The sequence below is a fragment of the Gavia stellata genome, chromosome 10 (assembly GCF_030936135.1).
Source record: "Gavia stellata isolate bGavSte3 chromosome 10, bGavSte3.hap2, whole genome shotgun sequence".
Taxonomy (NCBI): domain Eukaryota; kingdom Metazoa; phylum Chordata; class Aves; order Gaviiformes; family Gaviidae; genus Gavia; species Gavia stellata.
The window spans coordinates 24,592,397-24,609,919 of record NC_082603.1 but is presented as its reverse complement, the minus strand read 5'-3'; the positions used below and the strand labels follow the sequence as shown (position 1 = coordinate 24,609,919).

Genomic DNA, 17,523 nt, shown 5'->3' with positions numbered 1-17,523 from the left:
CAGGGAGGGGTGCACAAACCTGAGGATCTGCTGGCTGAAGGTCTCCTTCTGCTCGGGGCTGATGCGGGCTGAGGGGAAGCCGTCCTGCTGCATGGCCTCCTTGATCCAGATGCTCAGGTAGCTGAAGCAGTGCTTGTTCAAGGCAAAGAGGATTTCTGCAAAGTGATCCATGAGGCTGCGGGAGGCCTGGCCACCGATGCCCTGCCACAGAGCAGACAGACCCTGCTGAGTCCCTGGCATCACCCTGCTCACACCCACCCACACTGCCAGGCTCTCTGCCCCCAGCTCCGCAGGGGTGCTGCCCAGGAATAGAGCCCAAACCTGCCCAGGGAGCCCGTGGTCTTGGCGTCTCTCACCTCCAGCACGGCCTGCAGAAGCACTTTGCCGTTCTCATGCACAACCTGTCCCACCGGGGCAATCTCTCCGCAGCGGGGCAGCAGCTCCGTCTGCAACACAGAGCCCAGTTTGCTCAGTGCCAGAATAAGCTCCACATTGCAGCACCCTTGCCCAATCCACAGCCCCACTCCTGCCCTCCCATCCCTCCGGGGCTGCAGCCCATCCCCTTGGGGCTGCACGCTGCCACGATACTCACAAAAAAACCACAGGATGCTTTGACCGTTGGGGCCTCAGGGAACTTGAGCGAAAGGACACCTGTGGGCAGAAAGCACTCAAGTTAGCAGCCAGACACACCGACACACCATCCCAAATCAGCCCTGTGGTCCCCAGCCCCTGGCTGGTCTGCGCCCAGCTCCGCAAGAGAAGCAGGCTGGCTTCTCTGCAGAGCGATGTGGGACATGTGCCCATGCCCATGGTACTCACCACACTGAAACACTGCTTTGACATCCAGGTTGCTACACAGGAAGAGGTCCGGCTTCCTTTTCAGAGCCTGCAAGGTACACAGACAGGCAGCATAAACCCAGCGCTGCAGAGGCAGCCAGGAAGCCTCTGAGGAACCCAGTGCCCCAGACAGCCTCTGCCTGGATGCACACTTACCTGGGCACACCCATGGTAAACGGCAGATTCACACAGTACAGCAGGAAACCATCACTTTCCCCCCCCCCTCCAAGAAAATCTCAATCAAACAGCCAGGCAGTTTGCTACACTCAGGACTGCCAACCCCAGGATGTGAGGATAGATGCCATGGCAGCATGTACACAAACACTTTGGACACAGAGACAGGACAGAGGGCTCCTGTCCCACCACAGCAGGCCAGGCAGCAGCAGCGCTCCTGGGACCAGGGCAGCCGTGCGGTGCCCAGCAGAGACCAGTTACCTCTGTGCTTTGCCCCTCTCCTCTTGAAGATGCTGGTGTTCCTGGGGTCACAGCAACTGGTTCAAGCAGTAACCCCAGCCTGGACCAGCAGCTTGCTCTGCTTGGGCTCCAGGGCACAGCTGACAATGAGATGCCAACATTGCTTGGCAGTTCCTGAGCAGCAAGTCTGAGATCAGAAAAGCTTTGGGTTTTTTCTGTCACTTGGAGATTCCATCAGCCACTGTGGGGGTCAGGCACTGCTGCTGGGGACATCCTGACTTGTGGCAACCTGTGCAATGGCTTGGTACACCCTGTGCTGGCACTGGGCAGTTACTGGACAGAAACATTTCAGTCTGTGCTTGCCATTCCATGGGAAGGGTTTCTGCTCACCCCCCTCCCCACCCCCCGCCACGTAACGGGGTGTCATCTGTGCCCTGACCACTATGCCACCGTGCCCACTGCTGTGGGCCAGCACTGGGGATGGCAGCCATGCCTCCTGCCCTGCTGTCACTGTGACACCAGGGCCAGCAGCCACAGCACTGGAGTGGCCCCGCTCCGGGCCTGGATCTTGGAGAGCAGGATACCAGGGCAGGCAGCCCTTGGGCTGAGCTGCGTGCAGGGCCACTGCCTCCCTCCAAGCCTGCTCCCAGGGATGAAAGCAGGGACAGCTTTTAGCCAGCAGTGCCCAGGATGCACAGCCATCTGCCCCCAGCCATGGTCTCTACTTGGAGCAAACCAGACTTCCCACCTCTTACTCTCCAGGGAAAGCCCACAGCCATCTGCCCAGTGCAGGGAACATATGCTGGAGACTGAGAAGCTGAGTAGCAGGTTTCAGGGTTACCCTGCCTCCTTCCTAACTCTTTGTATCACACGCTGCAAGAGAGGACTTGGGTTTGGTCACCAAAGCCATCACTGTACCAGGTGGAGGGGGCACAATTGCAGGGACCTGCTTCCCTGCTAGATACAAGTGGAGACCTTCACGGGGGCGATCAGGGGCCACGTTATACCTGTGTGTGTGTACATACAGACTGTGCACACCATCCCTCCTGACGCACTAGCACCGACACTGGAAGGCTAGCTAGCAGATGGGCAACGGTTTAGAAACGCATCCACTCATCATGGCTGCTGCTGTCTAGTAGGCTCCATACTGGACAATGCTTGCAAGACACATTGCAGTTTTCACCATGGGAGACTACCCCCACCCCTGGTCTGGGCTCCAGAGCGGTGACCCACAAGCCTCTCCCAGCAGCACGCTACTTGAGGGCAGTTGGCTCCTGTGATTCCACCCAGGCTGCAGGTTCCTCTGCCCTGCCCGTCCAAGGGGCTGGTTTTAACCCATGTCCTGCATGCTGCAAGGCTGTTCAGACAAGGGTCTTCCAAAGTGCTCAGGTTGCCACCTACCTGCACGATGCTTCTCCCAGCCAAACCAGACCCATGGCAGCCCCCAGGCTCTCCTGCAGGCTTGCTGCAGCACCTGCTCCTCACTCCGTCAGTGCCATGAGGGAAAGTGTGGCCCTGGTATTGGCATTCTATACAACACCTCCACCAAGGGAGCACAGAGCGCAAGCTCAACCTGGGTACACATGCACACGTCTAATGTAGATGGAGATGCTTTTTACCCCCATGAGATGGGGCCCTGTGGAGCCTCTCCCATTAGCAAGCAGCACCAGGTAGGTCCAGCTGCTCTTTCCCAGCACCAGGAACCCTGCTCCAGCTCTGGGGCCTCTTACTGCCAGCCTGTCCTCCCCGTCTCCTGCCAGAGCAGCTCTGCTCACATGTTCTGGGATGGGGACAGCTCTTCACATGCTTTCAAACGTCCTCCCACTTCCTCTGCTGCAGCAGCCACTGCAGAGGTAGGCATTGGCTCTCTGGCAAGGGCTGTCCTGCAGGCTGGCACAGAAAGGACGTTGGGTTCTTCACGGCAGCTCGGAGAACCCCAGACAGGTCTTCAGAACAGGCTCCTCTTCTGTGCCTGGCTCTTCAGAGGCAGGCAGGCATGGAGAGGACACCGAACGCCACTCCTCCAGCAGACAGGGGACTGTGGGGGGCTCCACAGCCAGTTTCTGCAGCTCTCCAGAGCACACAGATCAAGCCCAGTGTCCGGCACCACCACCTCTTCCCAGACCACACGCCTGGCAGAGCAGAGCCCCCAGCTTTGGAAAGGGTATGTGAGCTTGGGCAGGCACGAGGGCCAGGGAGGAGCAGTCAGCCCCTACCTGCTGGGGAGAGGGGATGCCAAGCCCATGTCCTCCACAGGGCTCTATGACTCCGGCTGGAGCAGGTGTGGTGGAGAGCTCAAGGACTGCTGCGTGCAGCCTGGACCAGCCCAAGAAGGGAGGGAGGTGGGGGATGGCGGTGGTTGGGCCATCACAGGTCAGTCCTGCATCTTCTGCCTGGCAAGGCCTCGCTTGCCCAGTCTGCCCCTGGGCTCCTGGTCAGGGGAGGTCACTGCAGTACTGCCGAGGTCCATGCCGGCGTACAGCCCTGCCAGGGTGGGCGGATGTGTCTACAGCCGTCGGTGGGGAGGCAGGCTGGAGAGCCCCAAAGTCCTACCTGCAACCAGCAGCATGCACACTAGTGATACCTGCTGGCCAGGGAGTGGGAAAGAGCTCCCAAACACCAGAACCTCCTGCCTCGATTTGCAGGCGCAGACCTGGGTGCAAGCCCCAGCCACTGCGGCTGTGCGGTGCTGGGCACGGGTGCTCCAGCTGCGCAGGTGGCACGGAGCCCCGCAGCCCTCCAGGTGGGATGCTCACCTCAGGCACAGCAGCAGTGATGCTCTGCAGTGTTCCCAGCACACAGTGGAGGCAGGAGGGGAGCAGCTGAGAACAGATCTCACTGCAAAGGGTGCCAGCACCGCTCTGTGCAGCCTTATGGCAGACTGATTATTTTATACTTAGCTTTGAGTAGTAACAGTAACTCCAGGGTCTCCAGTATCTGTAAGGCATTTGGTTTAAGTCAGCATGGTCTCGTGATCAGCGAGCCATCGTCAAGAGTGGATTGCCAATTAACATCGGTGGCAAAATGATCAGCCACACCAACTGGGCTGTCCCATGGGCTGCAACCAAGCCCAAATAAATATACTGCAAAGTCAACTGAAATCCTGTCACGCAGAGACATGGCTCCCTGTGAGTTGGTGACAGAGTGCTGATGTGCAGATATCAGGAGGTAGGATCTTCTTCTGAGTTATCAGAAGGTAAGAGAGTACTTACTGGCAGAGGGGAAGGACAAAAACACTGCCTGCAAGGACAAACCAGACAAATTTGAAACAGGGAGGATATTTCCACCAACGTGATCAATCACAGGCGAAGACAGTCAGGGAAGTGCCGAAGTCTCCACCTTGACACACTCTTGGGTCCAGACTCACTGCTGCTCTGGAAGATGCATTACTTTGCCAAGGGCTCCGTAGGTGGAGCAGGCTGGGATGAAAACACAGCCTCTGCTACATGAAAATTGGATCTGAAGGGATCTGCAGTTCGCTCCGACTTTAGTCCTTGAATCTACAAATGCTCAAGAGCATCACCACAGAGCATGGTCCTCTGGAAGAGGACAGGCTGGACCCACCTCTGCCATCAGACAGCTCTTGAAGTCCTGAGAGCAAGGAGCCAAGCAGGGATGGCAAGGCCATTTCTTGATGGGTTTCAAAGCACGCCACCAGATCATCAGTCTGGGAAGAGGGGCAGGCCAAGGAAGAGGAGGAAACCTTGAAACAAGTCCTCTATGTGAGAAGAGGGGACAGGGATGGGATCCTTTGGTCTCTGTGGGGTTGCTGGAATAAAAAGCCCAGGAAAACATTAGGTCTTGAGTGGCTGTGGGTGGCAGTGGGCTGGCAGCACATCACACATCTTGCAGTGATCCGTGATGGAGCAGCCATGGAGGTAGGAGCCTCTGAGCTGCTCCTGTAACAGGACTTCCAAAGGACGTGGGCTATCTGGAGACTGGCATGCCAGGGACCAGGCTGGCTGCCGGCACGCTGCCCCAGCACTGCCTGCAGATCCTGCCCATGAGGGCAGCATGTAACAGCTTCCCCAGCAGCCGGGATGGGTGGTGTTTGCTCTCACAGCACACCCCATGGAAGGGCAGCATGGTTGCACTTTTCTCTCCAAGAGAGCAGAAATGTGCTGTGTCCAGACACAGAGAAGGACCCCAAGCCAGAGAGAAACTCAGCACTTTCCAAAGAAACAGCAAAGAGCCTTGGAAGAGTCTCTCAAGGTCACCTAATCCCCTACCCACTGCCCCCCCACCCCACCCCAGCAGGATCACCTCTACCTGCCCTCCAGGAGCAACAGGCTTGTTGAGTCCTTTCAAGCCCTCCAAGCGACAGCAGCTCCCCAAGTGATTTTCCAGTTCTTCCCCACGCTGTTAGAAAGATCTCCTACTGCCTAACCTGGATCCTTTTCCATGATTTCCTCCCATGACTGTTTGTCCCACTCAAGGAGAACAGAAAAGAGGTTTTTAGCTACAACTGGGACATTACACACCCCAAGACTCATGCAGCTCCTAAGGCTCCCATCAGCCTTTCCTCCTCACCATGTATACAATGTGGTCACCTTCCCAGATGCTTTTCTCTGTGCTCTCTGGTCTGCATCTACAGAAATGCTGTGCCCCAAACTGGGCACAGTGCTTGAGCGGAGGTCCCACCAGCACTGAGCACCCAAGGAGGAAATCTCCATGAACTTCATGCACAGACCCCATTCACCAATTCCACCACCACGTTCAAAAACCTTGTTAAAAGGTCACAGCTTCCAAAACCGGCATCAGCAAAAGCTGTAAATGCTTTCCGATAATCTTGATTATATTACGTCTTTCAAAAGGAAAAGCAGGGAAGAAAACACACTGTGATACAGCTTGCGAGATGCGATGGGTCTCCGTGGGATCTGGGCATCAAGGTGAGACCCATGAGGAGCAGACCCTGCCCGGGGGTTGAGGTGCAGCCCCCTTGCCCGCTCCATCCTGCAAGGCCCACACGAGGACAGAGCTGCCATCGGAGGGAGATGACAGCTTAGCACCCGGGCATGCCAGGCACCGTTCAAGGGCTGCTGGCAAGGGCAGGACAGCCACAGCTCTGGCAGCTGCCTGGGTGGGTGTTCCTGCACAGCCACGGGGCCAGCATGTGGTTAGAGGTCTCACCATTACAGAAACGAAGCAGAAAGTGACTCTGCCAGGCCCCTCCTCGCCACTGATCCACCCTCTGGGTAGGTGCCGGGGGCGCATCTCCGACGGGGGCACTGAGTGCATCAAGGACATCAGGGCTTCTCCTTCAAGGGCCATGGTGGGCTGAGGAGCACGCTGGGCTCCCGCTGTTCCCAACAGGTGTATATACACACAGAGCATAGCGCCGGCCCTGCCTGCCCACCACCAGTGGTGACACAAGTGCCAGTCCCGCGAGCCAGCCTGTGGCCCCTGCCACGCCAACGCAAACCATCCCCGCGCACCGCCGAGCCAGCGGCACGGGAGTGCTACCAGGCTGCAGGCGCAGGAGCTGCCACCACCCCAAGAGGCTACCGGGTCGGGAGGCAGCGTGGCACCCTGGCAGGTCCAGAGGCCATCACAAGCGTGTTGCTCAGAGCCAAACCCCGGCAGCTGCCTGCTACTGCAGGCAGGGGCTTCCTCCCACCAGCTCTGGGGCAAGGCAGCCAGCTCAGCCTGTCCCCGCCCCAGAGGACCCGTCGCAGGGCAGGCAAACGGGTCAGAAAACATCCACGTAATGCTCTAATTTGTCTGTCACCCGACGGTGACCATGGCAGCAGCCCCAAGCGCCCTGCACTGGCTTCGGGAAAGCGAGAGGGTGGCAGCTGGAGGCTGCCCTGCAGAGGAGGGCACTGCCCTGGGGATGGTGCGAACCCAGAACTAAAGGAGAATGTTTTGTTTTCAACTTCCACGGAAACAGATGGAGAAACTCGATATTCAACTAAAAGGAAAAAAACGTTGTCAACAGAAAGCTAAAAATAGGTTTAAATTGAATTAAAAAGAGAAAGAGAGAGAACAGAAAGTGAATGAATAAGAAACTAAAACACACCTGTGCCAGGAGTTGCATAAATGAATCAACAATATCAGGATGATCCCTGGGCCCTAAAATATAATAAAGATGTAACTTAAGAGAAAAATCATACAAACAGCAACTCAACATCATATAGTTATGTGATACAGAAAGAATTTACAAGTGAAAACAGGAGTGTAAGGGAGGAAGGGTGTGTGGGGAAGGGGATGGGCAACATGAGCAGCTTGAAGCAAGTTAAAGAAACAAAACATACAAAAAATCATGAAACTTGGAGAACCCAAGAACAGAAAGAAACTGCAAAGGAAAGGGTCTGAAGCCCCAGGGTCTCCAGCTAGCACCTGGGCTCTGCAGAGCCAAGGAGGAGATCTTCATGTCCTTAGGGAGGAAGAAGAGGAGGAGGAGCAGGGGCTAGCTGGGCACCATCTCCACAAGGAGAATTAGAGCTTTTGCGCTGTGGGGACTGAGCGGGTGTCTTCAGAGCACCGTTTGGTCCTGGAAGATAACTGCAAGTGAACGACACCACCTCAGCAAACGCTTGACAGGCCCGGCCGGGCTCAGGCGTGCACATGCTTGTCACCAGCACCAGCTGCTCAGGAGCCCCTGGCACAGTCGCCCTCCCACCCCATTTCCAGATGCTCTCCGAGACCCTGAGTTCAGAACCCCCTTGGAGGTCTCCTCCAGCATCCTCCTGGGAGAGAGCAGCTCAGTGCCCAGAGATCTCCATGCCAGCACCACTCACCCTACCTTGGCATCTGACTCTGTGCACAGACACGTCTCGGCCCCTGCGGAGTCAGGCGTCCCCCCCTCTCCTGCCGCTTGCCCTGCTCAGGGCTGGCCACCCACCAGAGGGGACTCACGGGGCGCACAGTCCTGGGCACACAGCGAGCTGGACGGCTGCTTGCCTGAGCGAAGCTCGCTTCCAAGCATTGGCACAGCTCGGGCTCTGTCCCCTCCCCTTTCCTCCTGCAGACATGCCCGCTGCTGCCCGGAGGCATCGCTGCCTCCCCAGGTGCCGAGCCAAGAGGGTTTCAGTGTACACACATCCACACGCCACTGGCAGAAGCGAGGACTTGATCTCCGGGTAAGCCCGGCTCGCTTGCCGCTGATGCCAGTGACACCTCAGCACAGTGGGATTTGCTCGGACCGTGGCGTGATGATGAAGCAGGGGTCCTCACGCCTCCCCCACCTCTCTAGAGAGCTCTGAGCCTTGTACTGGGGGAAGGCATCACCCTACCCAGCACCTGGCTGTCAGCAAAGGACAAGACCCCTTGGGGACTGTAAACAGAGCTGCTGAAAGACCAGAGCCAGCAGCTCCAAGGTACGTTTGTCCCCATCATGGGGCAAGTCACCAAGAGGCTGAGGGGGGCCATGGGGGGGCCTGTCCTAAGCCCATTTGCTTTTTGTAGTGCAGGCAGCGAGTCGAAGAGGGGCCCCTGCCCGGCGGGAGGACACCAGCATCCTCAGCATCACAGCAGCGACTCGGTGGCCAGCAGCGACTCTGAAAAGGTCCTTTCCCAGATATTCACACACACTTCCCTCCTGCTCATGCGAGGGCTTGATTCCTGGCCACTATGAGCACCACTGACCCTGGGAGGAGCCCCAGGATCTCCTAGAGAGCACAGCCTCCCTGCCAAGCAGGACTGGAGCTCCGGCTCGACCCTTGCAGCACGCGACACCCAGCCCTGCTGCAGAAGCAGGGCTGTCACGGCAGTCCAGAGTCTCACCCGGGGGTTTCCTGTTTCTGCTGCCCTGCAGGGAAGGTACCCACCTTCCAGGGGTTGGGATGAATCCAAGAAACAGAGATGGCCCCATTAGCTTAGCTAGGAGTGAAAACAGCCATTCCTGGTAAGACGCCTCCAGACTCCATGCATGCAACAGCCTGACAACAGCCCCAGCACGAAGAAGTGTTAATCCCACGTACCTTGCTGGAAGAGGGTCAGCGTGACTGAGGTAACGAGCAAGAAGAGGGCCTTGATGGGAGGGAAGTGGGCAGGCTCATGGGCAAAGATGTGAACCAGCTGCAAGAGAGAGAGAAGGACTGAAGCTGCTGCTGGTCCTGCATGCCCCTGGGCTCCCTGGGGAGTGGCAGCCCCAGCCCCAAGTGCGGCTCCGTACCTGCCGGGTGAGGTCGATGGCAGAGGCCTGGGGGATGGTGCTGTACATCTGCCCCAGCATCTCGCACAGCTGAGGGACCATGGGGGCAAAATCATCCAGGAGAGTCTTCACGGACTTCTCAAAGATGGCACAGACGGACTGCGGGAGAAGAGAGACCGCATGAGCAATGGGCATCTGGAGAACTCTCCTGGGGGGGGCAGGGCTTGACAGATGGGTCCCAAGGGAGAGAAGAGCTGCCAATGGGCACGGGGACCAGCCAGGCAGAGGGCTCAGCACAGGATGCTCCCAGAGACTGGGAAACACCCACTGTAGCAGGACAACTCCCCGAGGGCCAAGGGGAACAGTGGCTGGTGGGACGCTGCACCTGGGCATTACTGAACTGAGCCAACTGGAGAAACACCAGATGATACAGGTCCAGGTCAGAGCAGAGCTATCCCCTTAGGGAACACAGGTTTCATAGACCCCCATCTCCCTGCTCATGGCAGGGCCTCTGTAACTGGAGAGGAGCAGAACTAATGGGGGCACAAGACAAACAAGAACGGCCAGACACTGCTGGTGACAGCAAGCAGCACTGGTCCAGACAACCCAGCAAGACATCCCTCTTACAGGGCACCCAGAGTCTGTCCTTTGCTGTTCCCAGTTCAGGTCAGCAAGGACAGGCAGAGCTGCAGGCAGTACACAGGAGGAGCCTGGTTACCTCCACCACCTGGGCATCATTCAGCCACTTGCTGAGAACCTTCTGTATGAGCTGGAAGACTTGCTGCAGAACCACCACCACCTGTAAGGAACGAGAGGGATTGAAGAGAATCGGCTGCCATGGCACCGGGGAGGGGAGATTCAAGACTAAGCACTGGCTGGACTCAATCCTTCAGGCACCACTGCCTCCTCCACCCTCCGAAGCTGGGCAGCTTTCTTCCCTGCTGAAGCATCCTGGCACAGCTCATAGCTGGCAGGCAGCACCCGGGCTGTCCTCCAGAGCAGCGCCCAGACAAGAGGGATCCTGCAGGTCACCTCTGTCCACCTCAGGAGCGGTGGGATGAACTGAAGGACTTGTGTTAGCTGGAATGCACCAGCACTACCCTCTTCATGGTACATGCTGCATTCCCCATTAACACCCCTCTCCTGGTACCAGCAGTGAATTGCGAGGCTTTGGCCAGGCTGTGGCAAAGAGCATCGAGCCCCTGCTGTACTCACTGGGTTGGGTCCTTGCTGCACTGGCAGCTTCTTGACCTCGGTGCTTTCATGGTCATCATCATGGTGGCTGATGTCTAGGGTGGTGAACAAGTTGGAGAGCAGGCCCAGGATGTGGATGATGGCCAGCTTGTTAGAGGGATTGGGCTGCCAGGGAAAATAAAGCCAAAGTGTGACATAGACCACACTGCTCAATCACAGTTGTGCCTTTGGGATGCTGAGGAACCATGACTGCAGAGGCAAAGTGCCAGAGAGGTGTTTCTCACGCTCTCTTAAGCCCGTGTTCAAGAGTGCTGCTTCAAGACAGCAACCCCAGGGCTACAGCCAGCAGGAGAAGCTACTTCTGGATGGAGGTAGCACAAGGGCACTCACCGTTTCGTCAGCCAGCTTTTCCAGCTGCTGAATGTAGGGGGTGATCAGGGAGTGCAGGTTCTTCAGGATCTCCTCCACTTGTAGCGCAGAGAGCAGGAAACCGAGAGCCTGCATCAGCCACATGCATTGGCTCGTCTGGGACAGAGGAGACACAACAGGGCAGGTCACTGCCCAGCCTGCAGCCCTACCACACACATGCTAGCTAAGACAGCTGCCAGGGGCCCAGCCAGCAAAGCCAGGACCCCAGCCTGCCGCAGCTCCTGAGCTCCTCTATCTGGGTCACTCTAGGGGCATCTCGCTGCGAGAGAGGAGAGAAGGTCCCTACCAGCATGGCAGAACCCAGGGAATGGGCGGTCTCCCACCAGCACACCCAGCCTCTTCCCAGCAACTCACCAAGGAAAGACCACTTGGTGCCCAGAGTTCTCCATGCTGGCATCACTCACCCTACCTCGGCACACCATCCTTTGCACAGACCTGTCTCAGCCCCTATGGGGTCGAGCATTCCACCCTGTCCTGGTCGCAGGCACAGCCTGGGCTCTGTCCCCACACTTATCGCCCTCCTTTTTCCTCTTGACGACATGCCTGCCATCTCAGCATCCTTGGGCTTGAAGGGACTGGGAACTGCTAGAGTTGTCTCCCTGGGGCCTTCCCTCTTTACGGGGACATACCCGCCAGCGCGACCCCAGCCCATGTGCGGTGGGAGCCCAGCAGCACAGCAAGAGGCAGCCAGCAGGTACTCCTGGCCCTGCACATGATGGCTGCAGCACTGAGCTCTGCTCCAGGGACAGCCCAGCTCGCGATGGCATGCCTCGTGTCTTCAGCTGAGTGCAACTAACAAGCAGAACCAGCCTGAGGTGTGAGCCAGCCCCTCTTACCTTGTGAATCTGCTTCATCAACACCTCCTGCCGAAGGGAAGGGGAGAGAGAAAGAGGAGGATGAGTGCTGCAGAAAGCTCCTTCCCTTCCAGGAGGCAGGACTGATGCCAGAGTTCAAGACAACTCACATCAGTGTGGGCATAAACAAGTGGCACGCAGCTCTGCACAGCCTCCCCACAACTTGCCACAGGCAGGGAGCAAAATCCTTGTCCCCTGGTAAGCTTTTCCCTGAGCCAGCCCCCTCAGCCACCCAGTGAGGGGAGGTCCTGACTTGGACAGGCTCTGCAGCAGGACAGCATGAGGAGCCAACCTCAGCCAGGGCTTCCTTACCCCAGCGATGGTGTCCCCCGGGCACTAAGAGCAAAGGCTCATGCCCTCCACCAGCCCCGCTCTGCTCCCATGCACATCCCAGCCCTCCTTGGAGTGCCTTGGGACTCCAAGTCCCATCTGTCCCAAATCTTGACAGCCAAGAAAGACCATGGGACAACCTGCCCTGGCACTGCAGGGACCAGCTCAGTCTCTACGCAGAGGCTTGAACACCAAGATGCCCGCCAAGACGCTCAGCAGCGGCACCAGCTGCCTGGCGGGTGCAGAGCTGTCAGGATGCCGCTCCCAACAGGCAAACAAACCCCAGGGAAAGGATGGATGCCCAAGTGCAAGCCCAGTGGACCCCTTGGCAGTCATGTCTGCCACTGCCTGCCATTTCTGCACTCACAGGAGGACACAAGGCCAGTCACCTGGGTCTCCAGGCCTAGGAACAGGATGGACAACAAGTCCCCCACACCAAGCAAGATGCCCTGAGCTGCTGCCTTGCGTCCCCCTGCCCTGACCCATGGAGAGAAAAGGGTTTGCACAGAGCACATCCCAGCTCGCCGCCACACGTCCATCTGCATCCAGCTCCTACCTGTGACACAGCAACGATGTTGGCGGCATAGGGTGGCAGGTCGTACTTGCACTCCCGGCAGATCTTCTTCAGGGTGGAGACGCTAGAGATGGAGAGCTCAGGGTTGCCCAAGGCTTGGAGCACCAGCGGCAGCACGTTGTTAATCATGACAGGGTGATCAGCCAGCCACTCCGACAGGGCCCCTGCACACACAGACGGGATCAGATTGGAGGACTAAGCTGCGGGCTCTTACTCCCTGTGTCCTGGGATGCTCAGCTTTGCTTTTTGCTGCTGTTATTGCTGGGCAGGAGCACTCTCAGAGGGCCTCCCCCTCCCCAGCCCAGACTGCACACAAGCAAAAGCCTCACCGATAGTGAACATGACAGTGTCGGCGAGCTGCACATTGCTGATGCTGATCCGGGGAATGAGGCCGATCAATCCCGGCACCACGTCGGAGTAGTTCACATCAATGGTCTCGGCGATGGACTGGAAGCCGTAGAGCAAGGCCTCCGTGTGCTGCCAGGGCAGGAGAGGCACCGTCAGAGCCATGTGTTGACCCTCGATGCCCACCCCAGCCCCGGGCACTAGCTCAGTCCCCCCTGCAGCAGCCGAGGAGGCTGGTCCCTGGGCAGCACTAAGGAGAAGGAGGCAGAAGATGACCTGTTCCTCCTCCCAGCAGACCCCAGAGAGCCCACGTGTGTGCTGGTAAGGTGGTCATGCTCCTTGTTTCTATCACATCCTTTTGCTCTCAACACCCTGTGGCGAGGATAGGTCCCTGAGGGGCTGGTAGCCATCAGACTGGTGGCTGGGTCCCCTCGCTCACCTGCCATGTGGACGGCTGCTCCGTGTTGGTCAGGAGACGTCCCAGTTTGTCATAGAGGCTGCTGAGGAGCTCAGCACCCAGCATCTCATACACGTACATCAGCGTGTCAGAGATGTCCACCCTGCAGAGAACATGGAGGGTCTCCAAACACTGTCCCCATGCCCTGCAGAGTGCTCCACACGTAGACATGTTAATTCCCCTCCTGCTGCCAGGCAGGACGCAGGTGCTGCCTGCACAAGGACACTGCCCAGCTCAAACGTGGAACACAACTAGTGCCATGCCAAAACATCGGCTTGTTTCCATATCACCACCACAGCTAAAACAGCTCTAGGTGGAAGGAATCTCCTCCGTGTCCCTCCTCGGGTCTCCCCGTGGTGTTCAGGCTCCAGGGAGGCAGAATGCTGCCTGCATCCTCGCCTGCCTGTTGAGCAAACCCAAACCTCCCAGCTGTACCTGTATATCCGAAACTGCTCCTTCTCATCCGAAGACCAGAAGCCATATTCCTCATCAGAGGGGAACTGGGCTTTGTGCAGCAGTACATCCACCAGCTGGAAGTAGACTGGCCTGTAGACCTGCTGGTACACCGCTTGCTTGTCCGGTTCGAAGGAGAGGATGTCGTCCTGGTGGTAGGAGGAGGTAGGATGCATCAGGTGTTGCAGGGGAAAGAAAATGGAGCCAGGCTGCCCGCTGCATGGGGGGCTCAGGGGCATCTCCCAGGGCTGGTGGGACCTGTCACACCTCGGAGGTTGCACTTCCACCTGAGGCCGAGCCCTTTTGCAGCAGCAGTGTTATCTGGAGCCAAGATGCCAGAAGCCCCAGCAGCCAGGTGGACCCTTGGGCATTTGAGGACAGCACGGTTACAGCGGGATGGCACTGCCCTGCCCTAGCCTCGGGAGCATGCCTGCATCAGGAGCACACATGCCTTGGACCCCCGCGAGGCAGGCTGGGATGGGTGCCTGGGGAGCACAGCACTCTCCTGCCTGCACCCGTATCCTCAGACCCATTCAGAGAAGCAGCGAGAGGAGGTGGGAGCCTCAGCCCGGCCCTGCACAGCAGAGGAGCTGCCAGCACAGTGCAGACATTGCCCCCCTCCCTGCCCACGTTCAGCCGCACCGCATCAGATTGCAGAGGAATGGAGCTGGGGGGATGAACGGGGGCTAAAAATAGAGCACAGCACGGCAGGGCTGCTCTGTTGGCGCAAGGAACACTGACCCTGGGAGAGGGACCCCACACTGGGCAGCCACAGGCAGCCCCCAGCCCTCTCCTTCCTCCTCTGAGAGACCACAACCACCAGCCCGGCAGCAGGGTCTAGCCCGCAGTAAGCCGGCACGCGCTCTCCTCCCTGCCTACGGCCAGTGCAGCCATCCATGTAGCAAGGAGCTCAACAAACAGGTCTGCTGCCGGAAAAAAAAAACCAGCATGAAGTTTTAATTAGTTATGTTAACGAGGCCCTTAAAAGCTGGCTCCCACTTCCAAGGAAGACTGGGGGTGGAAAAGGCAAGCCACGGGGCCAGCATTTCTGAGTTACGTGCCCTGCAGTGGCCGCGAGCGCAGGGCAAGGAGCGGGGGCATTGGAAATTCCTGAGGCCCAAACGCAGCCAGGCCAGACCCCAGTCCACATGCACTGGTGCCTCTGGGCCTGCCTGGAGTGCAGGATCCAGGCAGGCTGCCCCACGATGGCCACTGACCTGCAGCGTGTACCAGAAGGTGAGCGTCAAGGAGCTGGTGGTTTCGTTGACAGGGTAGTGCCCGGGGATGCCGGTGCAGAACATGATCATGTTAACCAGGGCCAGAAAGCTCTGCCAGTGCTCAACCTGGTCCAGGAGGGCCCTGGGGAACAGAGAGCATGGTCAGGGTGGCACCACTGCTGCAAGCCTGGCTATCCTGCCCTGACACACATCACCGGGTGCAGGACAAGCCCTGGACAAAGCAGCACATGGGGAACAGCAGGCTGCTCCAAGCTCATTCCCTCTCCTGGGGACTGTCCCCAGCACTCACCGGGAGTGGTTCTCCCCCAAGGCCACAGCGATGCGGCAGATCCCATGTGATGTCTCCATGTCCCCGCTCTGGACTGCCTGGCGCAGCTGCTCTTGGAGCCCCAGCACAGGGGGGATGAGCTTCAGGAGGGTGTTCACATACCTGCAAGCACAGCCTGAATCAGTGCCAGGCATCAACTCAGCAGCAGCAGCTGCCATGGCATCCATCCTTCCTGATGCTCTCCCAGGGCTCCCGCCCAGCTTTCCCTACTGGAAGGCTGCTTTGTGCAAGGGGACGCACCCCGGAGCCTTTACTGCTTACAGGGACTCTCCTCCCAGCCTGTGGCATCAGGACGAAGGCTGAAGTCCCGAGTGCTCTTGGAGCGGAGACTTTGCAAGCGAAGAGAAGGGCCAAGCCAGTGGCCATCAGCTCTGTGCAAGTCCCCCACTGTACCACGGTGTGGACATGTCTCTGTCTGCCCGAACCTGCCAGCAGGGCTGCCAGCGCTCCCCAGCCAGCACTAAACTGTCACTGCCATGACCAGCTCCGAGCAAGCTGTGCCTGCGTGTGGCAGCGTCGGAGGCGATTGGAAGTGGGAGACGGGCAGTGAGGGCAGACCTGCAGGCCCTTTTCGCCATGCTTGCAGCCCCTGTGCTCTGCATAAGGGCAGCCAGAGCTGCTGGTGGGAAGCCACACGACCCTCCAGCATGGGCACATCTGGATCGTGCTCTCTGACTGGAACGAAGTGGGCAGCCACCCTCCGGGACTCCTACCCAGGGAGGATGCCGGCCCCACGGCACATCCCCCTGGCCCCTCACCCTCCTGGGCTGCCACAGCCCTGCGCGGCACAGCTCTCCCACATCACATCACACACATCAGCCTCCCCTTTGCACTGCTGCCTGTAAGTGATGGTAACCAAGGCAACGAGAAGGAGGCAGCCAAGGTGAAATGCAGCCCAGGGCCCCTGGAGAGAGGCCATGCTGGAGGCTGATGAGCAGCCTACCATTTCCCTGCCCGCCGAGGCACGTTATCCAGAGCTGCAGCTATTCCATGCACTCCCTGCCTGCCCCACTCCACACAAGTGTGGGGCCAAGGGTACTCGGAGAGGGAGTCACACGTGGTGCCAGCTCTCCTGTGCCCACTACGGGGAAGAGATGTGAGTGCTGACACCAGGACAGCCACATGTCCACCCCAGAGCAGCAGGGCTGCCCAGCGCACCGGCAGCTCTTGCTATGGCTGATATAGGAGCAAACAAAGCCATCGGTGCCACCAGCGCAGGGCGAGAGCTGCGCTGGTGATGGCAGCTTCTAGGTCTGGGTCAGTGGGAGAAGATGGAACAGGGAGTCTCCACCCTGGCATCCCCTCCGTGTGCTGCTGGGGGTCAACCCCCCCAGCCCCTCTCTCCCCGAGGAAATCACACTGTGAAGGAGACAGGTATTTGTGTGTAAGCCATTTTCAAGCCTCTGATGCCCTGTGCATGATGCCTGTGGCACTGTGGGAGCACTGTGATAATGGGGAATTTGGTAATTCACCAGCTTCTCTCCCAGGGCATCAATGCTGCAGTCAGGGTCAGCCCAAGGGAGCCGACAAAAAGGCACAGGGGACCTTCTCCTGCTCCAGTGTAGGGCAAAGCCATCCTTCCTCTGCAGCACCGGGCTCACACTACCCTAGAGATGTTTTTAGGACTTTAGGAGTTTATGACAAGGATCCTGCTTCTGCTGGTTACCTTGAAATACTCACAGTGCAGATGCCTAGACCTGAGCTAGTCCTCTGGACTCCCTGCACAGCCAACAGAGAGAACCACCTGGATTTGCTTCCATGCTGCAACTCATCCCATGTTAGTGAAGACTTCTAGAAAAGGTTGGGTGAACCATGTCTCCTGAGCACCACCTTGCTCTGCTCACTGCCTATGCAGATGTAAGGACAACTTGATGCAAGAGTCCCCAGCGAGGAGGGAGACTCCTAGTCTAGGTGAGTCATTTTAACCAGTTGCTCAAGAGCCATGGCCAAGCCAGCCGGAGCTGAGATCCTCTCC

General features: G+C 58.3%; 1 protein-coding gene across 2 annotated transcripts in view; it reads right to left on the bottom strand.

The window, feature by feature from the left end:
* IPO13 (importin 13) overlaps positions 1-17,523 on the bottom strand; it is a 31,929-nt gene that overhangs the window by 446 nt on the left and 13,960 nt on the right. For both annotated transcript variants that reach the window (XM_059821811.1, XM_059821812.1), the window contains exons 3-19: positions 15,510-15,650; positions 15,200-15,341; positions 13,965-14,131; positions 13,512-13,632; positions 13,057-13,204; positions 12,710-12,891; positions 11,806-11,832; positions 10,931-11,065; positions 10,562-10,705; positions 10,065-10,145; positions 9,368-9,505; positions 9,174-9,270; positions 7,271-7,323; positions 820-886; positions 593-651; positions 357-446; positions 20-201 (exon numbers count right to left, since the gene is read on the bottom strand). In XM_059821811.1, coding sequence (XP_059677794.1) covers positions 20-201; positions 357-446; positions 593-651; positions 820-886; positions 7,271-7,323; positions 9,174-9,270; positions 9,368-9,505; positions 10,065-10,145; positions 10,562-10,705; positions 10,931-11,065; positions 11,806-11,832; positions 12,710-12,891; positions 13,057-13,204; positions 13,512-13,632; positions 13,965-14,131; positions 15,200-15,341; positions 15,510-15,650 — 1,974 coding nt within the window. The remainder of the gene's footprint in view (positions 1-19; positions 202-356; positions 447-592; positions 652-819; positions 887-7,270; positions 7,324-9,173; positions 9,271-9,367; positions 9,506-10,064; positions 10,146-10,561; positions 10,706-10,930; positions 11,066-11,805; positions 11,833-12,709; positions 12,892-13,056; positions 13,205-13,511; positions 13,633-13,964; positions 14,132-15,199; positions 15,342-15,509; positions 15,651-17,523) is intronic.